General features: G+C 38.1%; 1 protein-coding gene across 2 annotated transcripts in view; it reads left to right on the top strand.

Annotated features, from left to right (window-relative positions):
- Positions 1 to 22,853, top strand: part of Adi1 (acireductone dioxygenase 1) — a 142,977-nt gene that overhangs the window by 100,074 nt on the left and 20,050 nt on the right. For both annotated transcript variants that reach the window (XM_017614938.1, XM_017614937.1), the window contains exon 3: positions 16,484 to 16,611. In XM_017614938.1, the coding sequence (XP_017470427.1) occupies positions 16,484 to 16,611 (128 nt within the window). The remainder of the gene's footprint in view (positions 1 to 16,483; positions 16,612 to 22,853) is intronic.

Below are 22,853 nucleotides of genomic sequence, written 5' to 3'. Positions count from 1 at the left end.
TTTTATTATTATTACCAGTCGATTACAACACATTATATGTACATACATATGTTAGGATAGGTTAGGTTGAAGTGGCTGCTAGGCCCAGAGGGCGCCAGCACACTTACGCCCGATCAGGGCCCATTGTGATACCACATGGATCCAAAAACCCCTACTCCTTAAACCAGTTCGTGGAGTCTGGGAACCTTAGCAACTGCCGTATTCCAAACTTAGCAGTCGCGCTTAGATCGTCTAGAAGACCTATACCTAGGAATTTCTGATTTTTCCTGCCCAGTGCTGGGCAATCGCAGAGTAAGTGCTTTATTGATTCAGGCTCTTCTTCGTCGTGGCAGCTCCTGCAGTAGTCGTTGTGATTAACCCCGAGGCGCTCTGCATGCCTTCGTATCAGGATATGTCCTGTGAACAGACCAATGGCCAGTGACATATCGCCTATATTGAGAGTGAGAATTTCCCTCGATTTCCGTACATCCCATTTTGGCCATGTAAGCTTCGTTGNCTCGATCTCCGTACATCCCATTTTGGCCATGTAAGCTTCGTTGTATTACAGTTTTCAGTGCGCTCCCATCTGGAGGCCGCTTCTTCAAGGAAGTTCTCCCTTAGTAAGAGCTTGCAGAAAGCGAGTGGCATACCCATCCTCTTCCAGGCTGGTGAAAGTGGAGAGGAAGTACCCGCCCTTGGCAAGCTCGTCTGCCTTCTCATTTCCTGGTATGCCACTGTGCCCCGGTACCCATACCAGGTGCAAAGCGAACTGCTCCGACATCACGTTAAGTGATTTGCGGCAGTTGGCAACTGTTTCCGAATTTATAGTGACAGAGTCAAGCGCCATAAGGGCCGCCTGACTGTCTGAGTATATATATATTTCCGTAGTGGCGATAACAGTTAGTTTTATGCTTTCAACGGCTTCTTGTATGGCTGCCAGTTCGGCTTGAAAGACACTACAGTGGTCAGGTAGTCGGAATGATCTTTTTATTCCCAGTTTCTCCGAGTAGACGCCTCTCCCTACCCTGTTTTCTAGTTTGGAGCCGTCCGTGTAGAATCTTATGGCATCTCTAGACCCCGGAACTCCTTCGAGCCATGATTCTCTACTAGGTAGCGTTACGCTATAACCTTTACTGAAAGTGGGCCTTGGTTCACAATAGTCCGTTGTACTCGGTAGTTGTCGGTTTCTCAGAATTGTAGTGTGACGACAACGAGCCGCTTTCCAGCTTTTAAGCCCTTGTAGTCTTAGGGCTGCAAACGCAGCATATTGTCGTCCCATAATATCTATGGGTATGATGTTAAGGATCGCATTCATTTCCATATTAGGTGTTGTGCGGAGAGCACCACTAATGCAGATCAGGGCCGTTCTCTCCACTTTTTGTAATTTAATACTGTTTACTTTCTTCTCCAGCACTGGCCACCACACCACTACCCCGTACATAAGTATGGGCCTCTACACGACGGTGTATATCCAGTGCACTAGCTTCGGGGTTAAACCCCATTTTTGGCCGATTGCTATCCTGAAGCTGTATAGGGCAACCGTGGCCTACCGCACCCGCTCTTCGGTGTTTTGAATCCAGCTTAATTTTTATCCAGGACTATCCCCAGGTATTTAGCAGATTCGCTTAATTTTAGTGTGGTCTGTACCAGCCTTGGTTNACAGTGGTCAGGTAGTCGGAATGATCTTTTTATTCCCAGTTTCTCCGAGTAGACGCCTCTCCCTACCCTGTTTTCTAGTTTGGAGCCGTCCGTGTAGAATCTTATGGCATCTCTAGACCCCGGAACTCCTTCGAGCCATGATTCTCTACTAGGTAGCGTTACGCTATAACCTTTACTGAAAGTGGGCCTTGGTTCACAATAGTCCGTTGTACTCGGTAGTTGTCGGTTTCTCAGAATTGTAGTGTGACGACAACGAGCCGCTTTCCAGCTTTTAAGCCCTTGTAGTCTTAGGGCTGCAAACGCAGCATATTGTCGTCCCATAATATCTATGGGTATGATGTTAAGGATCGCATTCATTTCCATATTAGGTGTTGTGCGGAGAGCACCACTAATGCAGATCAGGGCCGTTCTCTCCACTTTTTGTAATTTAATACTGTTTACTTTCTTCTCCAGCACTGGCCACCACACCACTACCCCGTACATAAGTATGGGCCTCTACACGACGGTGTATATCCAGTGCACTAGCTTCGGGGTTAAACCCCATTTTTGGCCGATTGCTATCCTGAAGCTGTATAGGGCAACCGTGGCCTACCGCACCCGCTCTTCGGTGTTTTGAATCCAGCTTAATTTTTATCCAGGACTATCCCCAGGTATTTAGCAGATTCGCTTAATTTTAGTGTGGTCTGTACCAGCCTTGGTTTTATCAATGGGGGGATTTTGTACCTTCTTGTGAACAGTACAAGTTCTGTCGTGCTTGGGTTTACCCCTAACCCGTTATTTTTTGTCCAACTCTCGACTTCCTTCAGTTTTACCTGCATAATGTCACATAGATTCTGTGGAAATTTCCCACTTACTGTTAGTGCAAGATCATCCGCATATGCAATAACCTTACAGCCACCCCCCTCCATGCCACACAGCAGTGAGTTTACCGCTGCGACCCATAATAGAGGGGATAGGACTCGCCCTTGCGGGGTGCCCTTCTCTACGATCCTGGTACACGACACCCCCGCCAGCTCCGCCCGAGCCACCCTGCATCTCAGCACTTCGTTTACGAGCGCAATTAAGCACGAGTCGATGCCCAGGCCCGTCAGTGCTGCCGTTATCGCGCCCTGCATGATATTGTTAAAGGCGCCCTCTAAATCCAGGAAGGCTGCTAGCGTATATTCTTTGATTTCTAGTGATCTCTCTATATGCGACACTATTTCATGTAGCGCCGTTTCTGTAAATCTACCTTTCGTATAAGCATGTTGGGTGGTAGAGAGTCCGTCACCAACCGACTCTCTGATACGGACCTCCACCAGTCTCTCCAAAACCTTCAATTGAAAGGACGACAAGGTGATGGGCCTGAAATCCTTTGGGTTTTTGTGAGACACCTTCCCTGCCTTGGGGATGAACCCCACTCTTGATTCCCTCCCCTTTCTAGGGATATGGTTAAGAGCTAATACTCCCTTAATTATAGCGAGTAGCCACGCTGAGCTTAGATGAAGTGTTTGCTGCAGCTGAATGGGGCAATGCCATCCGGACCTGGTGATTTATAGGGCTTAAATGTCCCAATAGACTAGATGACCTTTTCCCTAGTGAGGAAACCTCCAGTGACCGAAAGATCTCCAGTTAAATGTGGCTGGACCGGCATGCTATCCGTGACACCCGGGAAGTGTGTGCAGAGAATCAGATCCAGTGATTTCTCCTCGGTCTCAGTCCAGGAGCCGTCAGGTCTTTGCAAGTATCCTGGGGCTTTCTGGGCAGCACCTGAGAGTATCTTTCTGAGCCTGCCTGTCTCTGCGATAGACTCCACCCCGTTGCAGAAGTCTTTCAATAAGGTTCTTTTCGACCTTATTAGGAGCTTCTTGTACTCCCGTAACGTTGTCTTGTAGGTCTCCCAATGTCCCTTACTACCAGACGCAGTAGCCTGATTGAAGGTTTTCCTGCAGTTCTTGCGTGAAATCCTGATTTCTTCATTCCACCAGGGTGGCTTTTTCCTACCCCGGTGCTGCTTTTTGGGGCATGCAATGTCTATTGCCTTACTACAGGCCCCCGTAAAATGGTCGACAAGATATTCCAGCTCCTCTAGGTTTTCTGGAGTAGCCGGCTCTCTATCTTGTGGCAAAAGCCTATCCAGCTCTTTCCGATACCTATGCCAGTTGCATTTCGCAAGTTTCTAGTTAGAGGAGCTTTGGGCGTTCCCCCTACTACCTCGAATTGGATATATCGGTGGTCGGAAAAGGAGTGCTCCTCGAGCACCTTCCACTTCCCGACCAGACATTCCGCATTCTCAGAGATAAGGGTAACGTCCAGAACTTCCCTTCGGGATTTTGTAATAAAAGTGGTATCATTCCCCCTATTTGCAATAACAAGCTTAGAGCTAAGTATGAAATTTAAAAGTGACTCACCCCGTTCGTTATCATCGGAGCTGACCCAGGTGTGATGGTGAGCATTCGCATTACCTCCCAAAAATAGCGCCTCCCTCTTGCTGGCCACTAGGTCTTTAATGCAGATAGTTGGCACCTCCTTGTCGTGCGCTAGGTACATGGATGCCATCTTAATTGGTCGTCCGTTTACACTTGGACTGACCGCTGTTGTGTGCTCGTCGCTAAATTATGGAAGAAAGAGACAATTTAGTGTGATACTTATCAATATGCACGTCCTTGGCTTCCCCGTTGAGGCTCCACTTACCAGTTTGTAGCCCGGCGCTTTCAGCCCACAAATGTTTTGTCCCACCACCCTAGGTTCTTGGATTAGGACGATGTCGGCTGCCCCTTTAGCTGTTAGATGGAGCAGCAGTGCGGCTGAAGCTCCTTTACAGTGGTGAAGGTTAATCTGTNGTTAATCTGCAGTACCTTCACCATCTTGGCCGTTATCGCCCACGTCGCCTATTAGGGTGGAGTTGACCGCGTCTTCCGACATCTCGATCAACTCCTCCTCCGTATAAAGCCGAAGCATGCGTCCGACCCTCAGCGAAGACATCGATGAGGCATAACCCCCGGTCAGGTCGTCCATCGGATCACCCTGCTCGGATTCCTCCTCCATCTCCACGTCGCTGTTGGCCTCTTCAGGTTCTACCTCCGCGATCAGGTTCTTCGCTGCCTTTACGTCGTTGCAGTAGACCTTAATTTTGGTAATGTCACAGCCGTAACGTATGACCCCGCTCTTTTGCTCCAGCAACTCTATGGAGTCCTTATTTAGAAGCAGGACAACCTGCATCGTCGCTTTACCGCTTTCATTTATCTTTACCACCTCCCAATTTTCGGTAGGTAGCTCCGGGTTATAGAGCCTTATGGTTTGCAGGATCCTTTCTGGTTCCGCTGCCGGCAAGGCAACCATGCTCTCGCTCTCGGTCGCACCGGTAGGTCCTTGAAGTCGACCGCCCTGAGCTTCGCACCAGGGTAGACTTCTCCAATACCTGCGACTGTCTTCTTGTAGATCTCCGCTGATCTAGCATCCTGGCATGCTATAACGCGGATGTTATTTTGGAACCACCCCGCTCCCTTGCAGGTTGGCGGAGGTCCCGGATTCTCCAACGTTATGTTAATAGCAATGTCGGCCATCGCGGCCTTAACCCACTTCCATTGCTGCCTCAGGGTAAGGCTGTCTTCATTGCTCTCATCTATGACGCCGAGCAGGATCTGCTCCTTGCCTACTTCAGCAAAAGAAGGCTCCTGCGTTCTGACCCTCTTTGCATAGTTGGGCGTATTTTTCCCCCGATCTATTGCGCTTACTGGAGGGCGCCTACGGCTGCTTCTCCTCCGGCTTGCGGTAGTCGGGCAGGACTGCCTTTGCCCAGTCGATTTCTGTGAGGATTTCCTTCACATGCTCTTCTTTCACCTTGCTACACAGGTCAAGCGTTGTGGTGAACCTTCGCAGGATTCGAGCATCCAGCTTACTCTGTCTATTGCCTGCAGCTGCAGCTGGTTCTGGCCTCTGGTTAGGCCTCGTGAAGGCCGTGGGTGTCGCGGGAGGACCGCCCGGGCCTGCGCCCCAGATTCAGCCTTATCCCCGGCTGCAATCTGCATGCCAGGTTGGCATTCACTGGTGCCAGGAGTTTCCCAGGGTGGACTCCTTTGAGCATCCCCACCGCCGCTTTCCTTCGTTTTTGCGAGAGCTAGGCCCGGTTTCACCACTGGCCTTGGTTTCCCGCTAATTGTCACCGCACTACGGCTGGTGGGTGTAGGTACTCTGCATCGCGTCAGCTCCTTTAGTGTGCCGAGACCCTTCTGGCGCTTTAAGGGGACCGGCCCCTTTATAATTTGTTTTTGTTGTTATTGCTGTTTTTGTTGTTGTAGTTTTCTGTTTTTATTCATAATTGATCCCACGGGCTGCGGAGAAAGGGGTTCGTCCGCCCGTGCAGAGATCCGCGATGCCCAGGTAAGGCCTGCTTACATCCTGGGTGTGGCCGCCTCCCAGAGGGCTCCGTTCGCGACTGGTCTTTTTAGGGCCCCCAGCCTGGCCGATCCTCGGTACGGTGCGCGTGACGCCTTGATCCAGCCCCTTCAGACCTCCAAGCCACGATCAAAAACCATTTCCATATGACTACGCTATTAAAGAGTTTAGCACATAGCACTGATTCCTGATCTTAGCTGAGCACCATTCTGACATCGCACAGAATCCTCTGTAGTGCCCATTTCCATGTTAAAGATAAAATTGAAATAGAAAGCTCGAAATTTTTACGAAAATTTATACATTTTTTTTTTTTTTAATGTTGTTCAAAGATTAAACTTATTTTCATACAGTTTTTGTTAAGGAATAAACTATATTTTTATAAACAAGTAATTAAAATTAAAAAATAATCAAATCTAGTCAATATGTGAGTGTCGTAAAGTTATGATATTTAAGAGAATCTCTTTCTTTATTAACATGACACTGTTTCTGTATCGAAAATATTCTTTCAAAACTTGCCTAGGAATGTGATATAATGGTTCATTCAAAACCTTTTCTCAAAACTTACAAAGGCAAAAACGAGAAGGCGAAGACAAAAAGAGAATACAAAATTTTCCCGAGGTGAATTTTCAGATTTTTAAAATGGTATAATAATTTAATTTTTTAAATTTAAATAAAGCATGAATACCCTATGGAATAAACAAGTAGATAAAAAATATATAACGGTAAAAATGGCACAAACATAAATAAGAATAAGAAAGAATGCACACAGACGACGCCTCTAGCTATTGTGTGTCACAACTTTAAGTTATCGATACAAATTTTTTTTCAATCGACCCCCATTGCCAAATCCTGCCTACGCCACTGATCTGACTTGCCGAGTTGTAAACTAAAAAGTTTTGTTGTTTGCAGTAACGATTGTGCGATTCACTAACTGTGCTTCCGCTAATGGGCACAAATTCGTTGCATATGCCAAGGCGCTCGTATGAGCACAAAGTTCACAAGCATTTTATATAGAAGAAAATGTGCAATACCCTCCAAAAAAAAATTCTAAAAAATCAACGGAAACTTTTAGCGACATTAGCATTCAAGTTCGTAATCTTGGTGAACATTTTTTTTAAGTTTGATTGATTTTTGTGAACTTAATGCAAGCTTTGCAACTTTTATTTATGGTGTGTCGGTTGATATATAGTAGAGGGAACTATATTTAAAATGGAAATTATTAAAAATAAATAAATACACATACATAAGTAGCAAACAACATAATTTTGAATTTTGTTGCTATATTTTACTCGCAGCTGTAAATAAAAAGTTTACAAAAAACATTTAACATGAAAAGGATTGTTAATATTGAAAAATAATCACTGTATGCACATATGTATTTTCAAGACTATTTTATTATGCTAGTGCAGTGATGCACACGGGAGTCTCCGGGACATACAAGTAGCGTTGCCGAAATCTTTCACTGAAAAATCGTCTATTTGCCCCAATAAAATCGTCATTTCAGCCAAGAAAACGTAAAATTCTTTTTATTATACTTTTTTTTTTAACCGACTTCAAAAAAGGAGGAGGTTATCAATTCGTCGGATAATATTTTTTATGTATGTTACCGCATAACTTTAGACCACGTTAACCGATTTCTATAATGCTATAATTTTAAAGGAAAGTTGGTACCTCGGAAGTGGCCCCATACTAATTTGGTTTAGATCCGATCATTGGATCATGAAGAAATTAACGGTACTCTTAAGCTTTTTATGAGAATTGATGTCGGTATTGTTTTTGCTTAAAAATTACTTGTTACTTTATTCAAAACTATCTACAATAAATATGACTTAACACATTACCAAACAAAAGAAACCCACATTGCATATGCGTTAAAAAAGGTTGATTTGTAATTTAATTTCATTCAACAAAAAGGTAAAATTAGAATTTAATGGAACACAACTGCTTTTAAATTGTTGAGTTCCACTAGTTTGAAGTTTTTTAAAAGATTTTGATCCAGTGTTAAAGAGTAACAGGAAAAAATTCCTCTGCTATATCTCTGTCTCTTTTAAATGAGTGGCAGCAGTGCAAATTTACAATGTGGTTACAAGTCTAGTACAAATTTAATATAATACATATGTACCTAAAAGGACGGTTGTAGAACAAAGCTAGGTAAATACATGACACTTATTTTTTTGTGTACCAAAATGCAAAAATGTACTAAAATAGGTTTAAGCTATAGATTTAATTATTAAAATATTTTACAGAAACACCAACAACGAAAATGAGTTACCCTTTAGAAATTATAATATTGTATGGATACTGGGAGGATTTCCATCGCATTTTGTCTGTGAGTTTAACGAGGCATCCTCACAGATTGGTTTTAAAACTATCTAGAGCCCTTAAAAGTCCCGGCTGAGACACAAATCGCTTCAGCAAGCCTCATTGTCAATTAGTATAGTATGTGATGATTACAGTGCTTTCGTTGGGCAGGCGCCCATGGCTCCTATAATAGCCAAAGACAGATCGGTGCTTCACTTTTGGCCTCCTTGACAGGTTTTTTCACTGTATTGAAGCCCAAAACGTCAGTGCCTCTGGAAGCCTAGTTGTTAAGAGCTATGAAATGGGACTGAATGCTTCGCCTCTTGCGATAGCTTAATCTCCGAAATTCCTCAGTCAGTTTAAAGGCTGCCTCCAATCTTCCAATCTTCTTCATTGTAGCCCACCACGAAGATGAGTAGCTTATACGTAAAATCCTATGCTTTTCCAGGATCTCATGCCTAACGCCTCTTTTTTTTTTGATATTATAATTCTGGATTCAACATGCTTGTGTTCCATGCAGTTATTACATTAGGAATACCTTCTTGGCATGGCCTTGGATTTTGCTTGAATGTCAAGGAACCCGTAAATGGCTATCTGCTTATACAGTAATGGCTTTTCAATCACCTTAAGTTAAGACAATGTATTGCGGTAATAGCAGATTTCCCTTGTTGATATGTACGTATATGATGTAAGTAAGCCGGTCGTTTCTCTTCTGTGCCAACTGACACCAATTGGAAATGTCAAGTGAAGCCAAGTCCTTCTCCACTTGGTCTTTCCATCGCAGTGGGAGCCTCCCTCTTCCGCTGCTACCATCAGCCAGTTTCAAGTTGAATACTTCCAGAGCTGTACCGTCGCCAACGCGTAGCCAAAGTAGCACTTGTTAGCAAGAGTAATTCTGCGTTGGATTTCGATGCTGATATTATTAGCGGTGTTAATGCTGGTTCCCAAGTTAATGAAATTCTCTACTTTCTCGAAATTATAACTATCAACAGTGACCTGGGTGCCAAGACGCTTTGTCCGATGAGAGGAGATACTTTGCGATGTCCTCGTTTACCACCCGATCCATTCGCCTTGCTTCCTTATCCAACTTGGAAAAGGCAGAACATACTTGCGGTTTAGATTGCCGATGACGTCAATGTCATCGGTATACGCCAGCAATTCCACGTATTTGTAGTGAATTGTGCCTTAGCGGTTCAGTTCTGGGTCTCTTAGGCACGGTGCACATTAGAGCGATACGATATGCGATACGATACGCGATGCGTTAAAAGTTCACTATAAAGCAGCCGAATGTCAGAAAATGAAGCGAGAAAGGGTTCTGGCAAAATTTTTTTTTCACTTTTATTTCAACATATCGATAATCGATAATCGCATGAGGCTATTGCCTGAAAATTTTAAAATGTACTTAGCGGCATTGTGCTACTATGATAGACGGCCGAGTAATCATAGCCAACTTATGTACAGTAGACTGCATCACTGCCCATACAAAAAAAAAGCGGTACTGTTTTTAAACTGGAATTATAAAATCTATGTATTATATTTTAAGACTTCCACCAAAATATCTCGCAAAAATATTAAGATTTACAATCTGAAAGTACCTCCAAAAAATTAGTTATTTTATTAATAACCAGTTTTTTAAATATTTTTTGAAAAAGATACCTCAGATGACTGAGTAGTTTAAGCTTAAAAAGTTTACATAAAAATATAAAAAAAAAAAATGATCTACGGAATCATAATAATGAGATATTTGATGCTGTTTTTGCACTTTTTTCAAAGACTGTTTTAAGAAAAACTTAAATAACTCAGCCAAAACCTTACCATTTAGACTTATGAGGAATCATTGGTAAGGTATTTTCTCACCCTTTTAATTTCTTTGCGAATAAGCTCATTCAAAATATGAAAAAGGGAGGTAAGATAAACGAGTGTCATTCCATGTTGAATTAAGATGTGTTGGTATTGAATAAAAAAAATTGGGACGTGAATGAGTTTTTTTTGCAAAGAAACAAAAGGGGTGAAAAAATGATACCTGCGATACCTTATAAGTCTATATCGGTAAAGTTTTGGAGCAGATTTTCCAGTTTTTCTTAAACAAATCTTTAAAAAAAGTTGATACAATTTTTTAATATTTGTATGTACACTGCCGAAACAAAGTATTGGCACAGCAATTTTTTCGCGATATATGCAACAATTTTTATTCTAATTTTTTTCCGCCAATTTTGTATAAAAATATGGTTCATTCAACGACAAAAAACATAAAAATATAATTCCTAAACTTTGTACAAAACTCGCGAAAAATCAGCAAATTTTCATCAAAATTTTCAACTTTTTAATCAGATGAGTATGCAGTTTTGCAGCCCGTTAAATTCTAGTAAAAAATGCAAGATCGGAGTTAGTCAAAAATCGCGTTGATTTTTGAGATTTTTTTTGTTGAAGGTGTTTTGCTTTTTTTCCATATAAAGTATTTTCGAAAAAAAATTTTTGTATGGAAGAGACTGCGTGAAAAAAAATTACAAAAAATCAACGGTAATTCCTAGCTACTTAAAACTGGCACATTATTATAATAAAATTGATAGGGCTATAAATCTGCATACTCAAAAAAATTCTAAAAAATCTGATTAAAAAGTTTAAAATTTTCATGAAAATTTGCTGAACTTTCGCGAGTTTTGCACAAAGTTTAGGTAATATATTTTTATGGTTTTTGTTGTAGAATGAACCATATTTTTATACGAAATTAGCGGAAAAATATCAGATTGAAAATTGTTGCATATATTGTGAAAAATTTGCTGTGCCAATACTTTGTTCCGGCAGTGTAGATTTTTTAAGCTTAAACTGTTTTCATCTGAGGGGATTTTTTCCAAAAAATCTTTTAGAAACTTTTGACTACAAAAAGAAAAATTTCCCTTTTTTGTTTTGTACCAATAGCCGAATATAAAAATGTACCAATCTGTACAAATGGACCAATCGAGTGCCACTGCCTTAAAAATTAATGCAATTAAAACCAAAAAATCAACAAATTTTCGTAAAAACTTCGAGTTTTTAATTAGATTCTGAGTATGCGGTTTTGTAGCCCATTGATTTCTAGTAAATAGAATAGTGTACAAGTTTCAAATGGCTAAAAACTATGATTTATTTTTTGGAAAAGCTCGAAATTTGTACGAAAGTTTGTTGAATTTTTTTTAATATTGCACAAATTTGGCAACTTGAATTCATTTTTTTAAGAATGATCTATATTTTTATAAAAAAAATAACCAAAATTAAATAATAAGGAAAATAATACGTTAACTCCTACAGTTACGTACAGTTACGTACCTGTGTACCAAACTGGACAAAAATTTACCAAAAATGGTACCTGGCGGCCAAAACGGCAACCGTGGTCATGATGATTAACAAAGAAATATTTAAATATGCATACATTTATGATGTATACATTTTTAGTAAACGATGTACTCGTATTAAATTGAAAACATTAATTATTTATTAATTTAACTTATCACTTTTGAACTTCCAGTTTCTATATTTGTTTTACTCCCTATTGGTTAATTATAACCAGAACACATACAGACAAGTTTTAAGAAACTATTTTTTTTTGCTATTTAATTTATATTACTTTTTTTGATACTGTATTCTGTAACTAAAACCGTTTTAACAAACTATTTTTTTTTGCTATTTAATTTATATTACTTTTTTTGATACTGTATACCGTATAAACTCTAGTTTCAAACCTTGTGCAATATTTAAACAAAATTCAACAAACTTTCGTAAAAACTTCAACTTTTTTATCAGAATAATAAAACAAAATGAAATATGCAGTTTTGTAGCCCATTAAATTTTAGTACAATAAAGTGCAAGTTTGATGTTGCTGAAAAATCCTTTGATTTTTGATATTTTTTTTGCTAGCGATGCAGTGCATTTTTTTCTATACGAAAAAATTTAAGAACTTACTTTTTGTGTGTTTTTAACAACACCAAACTAGACGTCGTCAAATAAGCAGCCTTTGTTATCGTTACCAACAACAGCTGATTTTGCTCTAACGAATGTTGTTAGGGAAACGTTTACTGAATAGCTAAATTGATAAAATTATCGTTTGGCTGACTGAACAACAATGAACAATAACAAGTGGTGTTAAAAAAGCGTAGTGAATCGCACTACAGAACACACTGGAAACGACGGACCACGAGCCGCAGCTGACAAATTATTTATCTGCGAAAATGTGGCTGTGGCTAGATTAGCCCTGGCATTCAGTAAGCGGTCTCTAGTCACTAATAGTGCCTTTTGGTGGTGAACTTGGATTTTGAGACTATTTGGTATTCAGTACGCTGTCTCACGTCTCTAGTCTCAAAAATAAGTCACTAATTTGTCAGCTGGCTAAGAGCCGGTCACAAAAATAGAAGTATGGAGGAAAAACTTATTTCTTTCCATTTTGTTAAAAAAACGCGAAACTGGAGCGAGGAAATTTGTTCAACAAGGATTTCATTAGGAAATAAACCAAAATGCTGTAATATCATACAAATGTATTAAAAAAAAAAATTAATTTTTTTGTTTTTTAAAAACATTACAACCTAAAGATTGTTAAAAAAAATAAGACTAATAAAAAAATAAAAAAAACCCGGACCCGGACCCTCGCGGCTGCCAGCCTAATGCTTTGACCACTCGGCCATTGCGACTCTTTGAGCGGCGCGGGCAAAAGGCATACATAAACACCGTCAGTTGATTGTCTGTGTTTTCTTTCACCACACATTTTTGGTGAACTTTTTGTGACTCTATCCTTCTGAATACCCAAATCGCCTCAAGTCACAAACTATTTTTGCTAATTGCTAATCTCAAATTTAGTGACTTGAGATGAGACTGAATTACTGAATCACAGGGTTAATCTATTCTAAGCGACATATCACAGCGCACGGCAGTGCGCGCGAGTGACGAAAGCAGCCACAGTAGCATGCTGAAATGACTCGCTTACATATACGCGAGATTTGGAAGTTTTTATCCAGACGTCCAATCTACATGTTTGAGATATCGTTGGAAAGGTCTTGCAGAGTGTGTCCAGAAAATGTATTCAAGTTTCATAAATGATTAACCTGATTCTTAAAAATTAGGCTAAAGTGTTGCGAAACAAAAAACGTTTTTTTGCTTTTGCCGGTTTAAGGGGGCATGTGGGTACACCCAGCATATTTAGTGTTATTCTATAGGCTAATATCTTTCAAACGATATCTTATATATTAAGTTCCAGCTACTAGTTGGATAGATATAGAGGTAAATGTGTTTTGGTTCGTGTCTCCACTACGAGATGCTTTGGTATGTATGTGGCGTCTGTGCGTACCTTTATTTAATTTTCTTCAAACTTTTAGGAATTAAAGTACAAACAAATAAGAAGGTTTTGTTCCAGGATGTCTTGATTCGTATGCCTTTGTGGGCGTGGCTGCTGCCTGAAATTCGAAAAACGGCAATTTTTTAAACTACCACTGAGGCCGCACTACTCAGTCCATGTCGTTGATGTGAATATCAGTAGAAGGGTCTTCGAACAGGCTATCTAACGCTATCTTTTGTGTTCATAAAATATTAATACGTCATAACTTTATCACCTGAAAACTAAAAATCGGGCTGCTGAAAATAGAGATTTCGGACATTTTCTCAAAAACTGGTCAGTCAATTTTATTCTAGGTTTCCACAAGTCAAGCCCAGAACCTTAGCTTTCATTTGGTATATAGCTACGGTGACCATAAATATGGATTCAAAATGAACGACAATTTCCAAAAATATGCCTACATATATTTTCGTAGTATGAAAATATCAAAAGAGTATTTATGACTCTAAATTCTTAATACATTTTAAACTTTAAGAATGAATCACGTTTTCTTCATCGATATNTGTTTTAATTTTTATAAAAGTATAGTAAACATATTATAATTACAATAGCTTACACGAAAAGTGAAAATCTTTAAAAGATTATTTTATGGCAAATATTGAGGCGTTCAAAACGAAAACAATACTCTTCTTTTTTTGTTTTTTTTTTGTACTGTTCGCAGTTATTTGTCAAAAATCGACGTCATGAATCGACGTAAACGACGAGTTAGAAAGTGCCCTTTACAAAAATATATAATTTGTGCAGATTGCGCTCCATAGCATCTACATTTCTAATCCGATTTTCATTATCTTTGGCTCAAAGTTTACTGTAATGATATATCTTCTTTATTGGATTTTTAAAATAATGAAAAAAAAATAATCAAATGAAACTGCGTATTTGATTGAAAATCTCACTTTTTCGACTTTGACGACAAAATGCAAATGGTCGCCTGTAGCACTAATAATTTTTATTGCTTACGTTGATTTGGAGATTTTTTCATGAGATATTGAAGAAAAGCTACGAAAAGTACAAAAAAACAGTTGTTTGAAAAAATCCATCCATTGTCCGATAATTTTAAAATAACGAATAAAATGCGGGACAAATGCAGGACATGTGAAAAAAATCAGTACATTTTCAGTTTTGAAAAACTACGCACGACCGACCTTTGAAAAACAGTACGGTCCTGCAAGAAACAGAACGGATGGTCACCGTATATATTGCTTATATCTGGGAAAACTCTTGTTGTAGTGATATTACGATTCAAATTGAAAAAATGTCGCTCCAAAAACGATAAAATGGTTAAAAATTAACATATTCGTCTAATTACCCATTCCCCGATTGCCACTTAAACCGAAATTCTCTTCAAATCGGGAAATTTCACGCGAGTGACAAGTTGAAGCATGCAGTGGCGCGGCTGCACTTAGTACATGTCTTGGAAACCACAATTTGTGTGTATTTTAAAGTTTTTTTCCAGTCACAATCCGAAATTGTAATATTTTCCACCATTTTAATTGTAGTTATGTACACAGTATTTAACCACCCGCACTTAACCTACCTGGGAAGACGCATACAATATTACCTACAGTTGTACATAAATATGTATGGATGAATGCATTTCGTTCTCCCAATGTGCCGCTACTACTTACATAAAATGTATAAATTTCCACTGAGCAAAACTACTTGAGAAAAAATCATTAGTTTAATAGCACGAGTGCAACACCGTACACGTGATAGATGTAATACTTCTTTAAAAAGCACAGGTGTGCGCCCCACACCCGGTAGAAATCTTAACAAAAATTAAACTACGAGGCAATCAGACGAATACAGTTGCTTATTGTATCCAAAGTTGGTACCAAGTTGATACGTTTTTTTCATTTCTCATAAAATTTTTAATACAAGGGATATGATCATTCTTTTTCGCTTTATTCCGTATTCGAAAAATTATATGTTTCAATGGACACATCGATTTGAATACATAATTTAGATTTAGATAATATTTTTAGCAATTTATTTAAGAAAAATAAAACATTTCGATTTTTAATATTTTTATTGAGCTTTGTACCACGATTGGTTATTAGGAAAATTAGATTATTGTTTGTATTTTCGTCGATTTTGAATATGCTACCCCAAAATAATTGATATCAAATAAAACACGTCTTTGAGGTAAAATTTTCGAGTGACGAAAGCTGAACTAGAAACACAAAATTTATGATATCAATTTCGTGACGAAAATTATACACATTTTTTAACTGCCTTTGAAACGTACGGAACATCTTTTTTTATTTATTCGGAACGTTGTGAAATTCCGTTTACTGCTAGAAACACAGTTAAAAAAAACAGAACTTTTGCAACGATTCGTATGAATAAAAAAGATTTTCCCTACGTTTCCAAGGCAGTTAAAAAATGCGTATAATTTTCGTCACGAAATTGATATCATAAATTTTGTGTTTCTAGTTCAGCTTTCGTCACTCGAAAATTTTACCTCAAAGAGGTGTTTTATTTGATAGGATTCTTATTTTATGTCATGCAATTAATGATGTGCTGCCATATTCAAAATAACCATGTCAATGTGGACAAAATATTTAGATAAATAATTCAGATAAAATATTAATGTCATGTCAAGATATAGTCTGAGGGCCGTTTTCTCAAGTAGCTTTTAAAATTTATCTGTCCGGTAAACACAAACTTTGGCCTCAAAAAGGGTACTTAAGGGGCAGATTTAAAAGAGTCTTGAGAAAACGGCCCTTAATATTGAATGTATAAATTTTGCCTACACACACATATATTTTATAATTTGGTTTTTTTTATATTTCTTTTGCATGTGTCTAGATAACATGTTCTAAGTCGTGTTTGCCTGACTTTGAAAGCAAATTGAGAATATTTTATACCGAACATTTGCATACGGACGAAGAAATTCGCTTGGTACTGGATGGTTCTGGATATTTCGATGTGAGAGAGTAAGTCAATAAAATTAATTTTTATACTATAGCAGTATGTGCTTTTAACCTGGGGCTGCCAGACGTCCTGGTTGGATAGGTCCTGGATTATGCAAATTATCCTGGTGTCCTGGTCCACACTTAAATTGTCCTGGTTTTTTAATGAAGGCCAATGCAGACAGTCTAATTTTTAGCAGATTTTTACTGTGAAAAAAAGGTTAAGTTTTCTGTCATTAGTAGTCGAAAATTGGTAAGGAACGTTTTTTCTAACATGTTGAACATCTGGTGAGTTTACCTTCTTTCTGTTTAGTTTATTTGGTTAAAATCTTAATTTTTCGGGCAAATGCCAAAAAGTGCAAGTTTCTGATCAGGTACACTGCTGAGGGGTCATACACATATACTACCCAATAGATAATTTCCGGAGCTATAATCTCATCCAAAAGGCCTTTCTGAAAGTTATTCCTTTCTCTTTCACTTTTTGTATGGAGCGGCACAAATTGAAGGACTTCTGCTTTCGCTATTCAAAAAAGAGCTTTCAGAAGGGCTTTTGTAGGACGCACTTTGAAGAAATTCTTTGAAAGTGGTTCTTAATTTATAAAACTCACACTTCTTTAAGGAATTTATGCAAGGTTCATATCAAATAGTTTTATTTAGACTTGAAACGCTTAATGAATCTTATTTGTAATGCTAAGTAAATTGTAAATAGGAAACACATTCCTAGGAAGCATGCAGTGAAGCAGTTTTTTCAGTCGTTGTTGCGTAAGTCTTTTAGAATAGCTTCACTTAAGATATCCTACCTAAATTATCTTCAGGTTGGCATGGCAAATGGCAAAAATGATCATCAAGCGCGTTGTAGGATATGCGGAAATTTGCTAATGGTGTAAAGGCAAACATTCAAGACCACTTAAAGGCGCCGATTTTTCCAAGTTACGTCACCGTCACGAGAAATGTTTTCTTTCATGATAAAAAAATTCAGAATTTGAGCGTTTCATCATCATCACTCATTCAGCTCTACGGATTGTGCCTCAAAACTACTTTGTTTATAATATTAGAACCAAAGCAACTGTCCTTATAGGGAATATATTGGCACCATATTCACATGTATCGTCGATTTTGATTTGGATGATGTCCTGGCTGATGGGTTCAGGATTATGGCAGCCCTATTCTAACCTAATTGCAAAAGAACACATACGATTTTTATACCCGACCGCACTTGTGCCCAAGGGTATTATAATTTTGTTCACATTACGGTTGTTTGTAACAGGCAAAACGAATCGAGATAGATATAGACACATGTATACATAAATGATCAGAATGAAAAGAGAAATCGATTAGGCGGTGACCGTCTGTCCGTCCGTCAGTCCGTCTGTGCACACGATAAATCGAGTAAAAATTGAGATATCTTAACGAAACTTGGTACGTGCACTTCTTTCGTAGGACGGATGGTATTGAAAATGGGCAAAATCGGATAATAACCACGCCTACCTCCCATATAACGGTAATTATCAGAAATACGAGAACTGCGATATTTTTGTAATTACTGAAGATTATTCACTCAAAATTGATATTTACATCAATTTTTATACGAAAAATAATAATATTCTAAATTTTTGGAAAATGGGTGTAGCCCCGCCCACTTATGGTTACATGTGTATATCGTGGTAACCGCTGCACCAATTTCTTCCAAACTTTGCACAGTTAGCCTTGCTACAGCATACCAAATGGCCGAAAATTTTTAAAATCGGACAATAACTACGCCAACATCCCATATAACGGTAATTTGGAGAAATACGAAATCTTCGATAAAGCAGGGCTCGAATCGTAACATCCGTTCACGGATCAAAAACGATACGAAAGAAAATTACGTGACACGTCAGGCAGTATAAGCTGAATGGGAAAAAGAGTACGTTCACATATGTCATAATCCAAAAAATGTGTTTTTATGTGATGAGTAGTACGATATCGTATGTGACGATTCGAGCCCAGTATATGTGACACGTAAAGTTAAAAGGGACCTACGGTCAGAAAAACTTTCACTTTTTCATGGACTCTTATAGTAAACGGGCCACTCTTTCCAATGCAATAAACCGCAGCTTTCTAGCTGCATTTGTTTTTTCACAATTTCACTTCAAAGTTAGGTACTTTCACAAAAAAAATACAAAAAAAATCAAATCTGACAAACTATTCTGAAATTAATCAAATGCGCTTGAATCTAGTTACTCGGGGGTTTTCGAACATGGGATTCGTAATCATTGACCTCGTTTTCAGTGTCAACGACATTTTTGAGTTTCACATGAATCCGAACAAATTTTAAATTGGATCCGCCATTTTAAATTTTTGAAAACGAAAATCGGATTTGTAATCAGCGACCCCGAAAACCCCTGAGGAATTTTTTTTCGCTTTTTTCTTTGGAGATATGATCGTCAAAGTTGGTATTTTGTCGTTATTCTGACTAATCATGTACTCTTTCAAATAGATAATTCATCTTAACGTCGTTTTAAAGCTAAAGAAGCAGGCTTCTATTTCTATAATATTTCTATACATAAGATGGTCAAGATCGTCCTAAAGCTAACTTAGCTATTAACAGTTGAACTTTTTGAACATGATTTGCATAGTGAAGACCAGTAAATTAGGGACTTAAAATTATACCATGGTAATCCTTGTTTGATTCTCTATAAAAAACGTGGTTCAAACAAATGGGGGTTTTTCAAGAACTATTTTTAAAATATTTTTCTTTATGTCGAGATGGTTTATTTTGTGAGAATAAACAATGTTTTGTAATTTTGTTTCGAAAACGTATGTTAAGATATATTAAGTAAGGTGTTAAACATCGGGTTTTTGCAAAAAGTAAAATTTTATAGCGGATTCCGATAGAATGCCTTTCCAGATATAATATTTGTATGGCAAGATTTTTCTTTAAGGCGACGAACTCCTAGAAATGGGCGAGGCAATTGCAGGACTAAAATTAGCTAAACGCAGATTTTATTGCGGATTTCGGCAGAATATCGCCTCGTTAACAACATTTGTTCGCCTTAAAGAAAAATCTTGCCATACAAATATTATATCTGGATAGGTATTCTATCGGAATTTGCAATAAAATTTTACTTTTTGCAAAAAAAAACATCTTTCCAAATATATCAACATAAGTTTTCAAAAAAATACAAACAATTTTTGATTCTCAAAAAGAAAAATTTTCTAAAAATAGTTTTCGAAAAACCCCCATTTTTTCGAACCACGGTTTTTATAGAGAATTAAACAAGGATTACAATGATATAATTTTAAATCCCTAATTTACTGGTCTTCACTATGCAAATCAACTTCAAAAAGTTCAACTGTTAATAGCTAAGTTAGCTTTAGGACGATCTTGACCATCTTATGTATAGAAATATTAAGCCAGTTTCTTTAGCTTTAAAAAGACGTTAAGATGAAGTCTCTACATGATTACATGATTAGTTAGAATCACAAAAAAATTTAAACTTTGACAGATCATATCTCCAAAGAAAAAAGCGAAAAAAAAATTCCTCGAACACGTGTTAGCTTATTTCCTGTATAGAGCCCATAAAAAAAATTTAAGCCAATCGAAAGTGTGACACCAAATTTGGTGTCCGATATGAAAAAGTATGTCTCATATATTTACATTATTTATCTCTCTTTACTTCACTCTATTAGTAATAGTATGTAACTAATTTGTTGCTAAATTCTTTGCAGTTTCGCTATCAAAGTTTCATACAGAAAGAGCACTTATCACTTATATATCTTTGCAACAAATATATTCAAAAATTTTTATTGAGCTCGAGGCCGTTTTTTAATGCGATTTGAAGTCAATCCAACAACAATAATAAAACCAGCAAGCAAAAATGTAAATTAAGGCATATGTTACAGTTTTGCACTCATATATTTTTAAAAACTTTTTAACAATTTTAACGAGAAAAAAGAACTACTAACACAATGTTCAGTACCCTTTTGCTTGTTTTAGTTTCTGGGTGCGATTTGGCATACCTTATTTTTATCTCTGTAAAACTTCTGGAGGTATAGCCTCCCATATATCCTTGCTTTGCTTTCATAGCTCATGTACTCCATTGGACGGACTTGCATACTTAGAAAGCTGCGCCTTTAGTTGATTTCGCAAATTTTCGACGAGATTCATATCCGCGGATTGTGGATGTCATTTCAAAATAGCAAATTTTTGCTTTTACATCCAGTCTTTGCGAACATATGCAGTATGTTTTGGGTGATTTTTCAGCAGAAACTCTCATTTTTCGACTACATCTTGCAAATTTTGTTGAAATAAGAACAGATACTGTTCTTTACGCATAATGCGTACTAACGGACCAACAATATTTTTGAAATACAACCCCAAACTATTATTGACCGACCATTGTGATTCACAGTTTGCCTCACATGTTGCGCATGGGCTTAATTTGGGTCTTTGATCCAATACCATGCCCGGCCATCTGATTGAAAGCAATTAATTGAGTCTTGTCAGACCAAATAACCTTCAATTGAAACTTAAAAATATGTTTTTTTATTGCATTCTGAACGGCCTAACATATCCCAATAGGCAACGGTCCGGTTTTCGGGCGACACAGCAAAATGCTACCACTCTCGCACATATATTTTGGTCAAATTAGCTTTTTTTTTCTTTTATGATGCCTTTGCGCCAATTTGGCAATTCATCGCCTCGCTGTCTACTGATTTGCATTAAAGTTTAATACCTTAAGCGCTTCTGTAATAGTGGCTGCATCGCTTCTTGCTGCTAAGTTCACAAGATATTGGACCGTAATATTTTTTGATAGACTTCCTTTGCCCTTGGGAACACTTTAGGCTATATTTTTTATCAATCTAAATATTTTCAAGTACCAAACTCCACAATTTTTTGCCACTTTCCTGCGGTCCCGCCTTTCCACAGTAAATCTATTATTTACATTTATGGTTCCTGATTAACTATATATTTACTGGTGATTACTTCTTCAATAAATTACAATACAGAAAAAAGTCATCTGACTTCCAACTAAGTAAAAAATAACTGTAAAATGCAAAACTGAGACTAAGTGCAAAACTGTAACATTTGCCTTAATTTACATTTTTGTCTGCTGGGTTTTTTATTGTTGTTGTATTGACTTCAAATCGTTATGAGAGAAGGGAGTAGGGATGTACCAACAAGAATATACAACAAAAGGAAGAAAGTCTTTAGAACTTGGAAACATAGCGGTGGGTGAATTAAAAAAGTGTTAAACCATGTTACAGTTTTGCTCGTCACTGTAGCTCTGGGCTTTTGGGTGGATTGCAATCGTGAGGTACAAAATTGATGTTATTTGCATTATACCACGGCAATGTGTCCTTGGCATAGTGGCAGCTTGCCATGCCCGCCTAGAACAGTGGCCTACTCCTTATCTGTTGATAAATGACAGAATACGCCTTTTGAGGCACTCATCCCGATAAACTTGATCATCCATTGTCCCGGATGGGAAAAAGGGCTGCTCTTACGGCCACATGAATAAATAGCTTGCCAAACCATGTGGTTTTTTGGAAATTTTGACTTCATTTTCAGCTTACAACTTTCAGGCGTATCTTGACGACTTGCAGCAGTATAAAAACCCTGACCTGCAATATATTTTGAATTTTTAAAGCAGTAGGTTTCGTAGTCCATAACAATGCAGTTGTATTTTTTAATTTAGAATTCATACAACTTCCGAATGCGGGATTTCGCTGTAACATTCTACTTTGCGCCTCGATCTGGCGCTGTTTGAGCTGTAGAACATCTCAATGAAGCTTTCCGCTTTACCTTTTGTTCGAAAAACTGCGATTTCCGTACGGATTTTGCAACATAACGTTTTCTCGTAACTGCCGATTAAAACCCTGAAAACTGTCGAATAGTGCAATCTTTAATTTTTAGCAATTTTACGTGTACTTAAGGCCAGATCATTTATAAACTCGTGCAAAATGGTTTGTCTCGTTGCCATTTTTAACTCAACTAGGAATCAAATTCAAATAAAATTTCTTCTACGTCCAACTAAGGTCATGGTCAGCTTATGGTATTTGAATTTCAAAATATTGAAATCGTTTCGGGTAAGTTATAAGCTTTTCCCAAAGTGTCGCAGTTTTGGTGTGTTCACCCTTCAGTTGCCCGAATGCACACTTTGTAGCAACTGCAGTTACCAGTTGAGAATTGCCAGTCGCCAGCTGTAATATCTTTTCGGTAACTAGCAACGCAACTGAAGTTCGGTTGCTATCGATAGTCGACCCATTAACCTTTGTGTCAA

Source organism: Rhagoletis zephyria, unplaced genomic scaffold, assembly GCF_001687245.7.
Source record: "Rhagoletis zephyria isolate East Lansing unplaced genomic scaffold, Rhagoletis_zephyria_1.1 Rzeph_scaffold_00928, whole genome shotgun sequence".
NCBI classification, from domain to species: Eukaryota; Metazoa; Arthropoda; class Insecta; order Diptera; family Tephritidae; genus Rhagoletis; species Rhagoletis zephyria.
The sequence above is the reverse complement of the archived record's forward strand: the minus strand, read 5'-3'. Positions and strand labels throughout refer to the sequence as shown.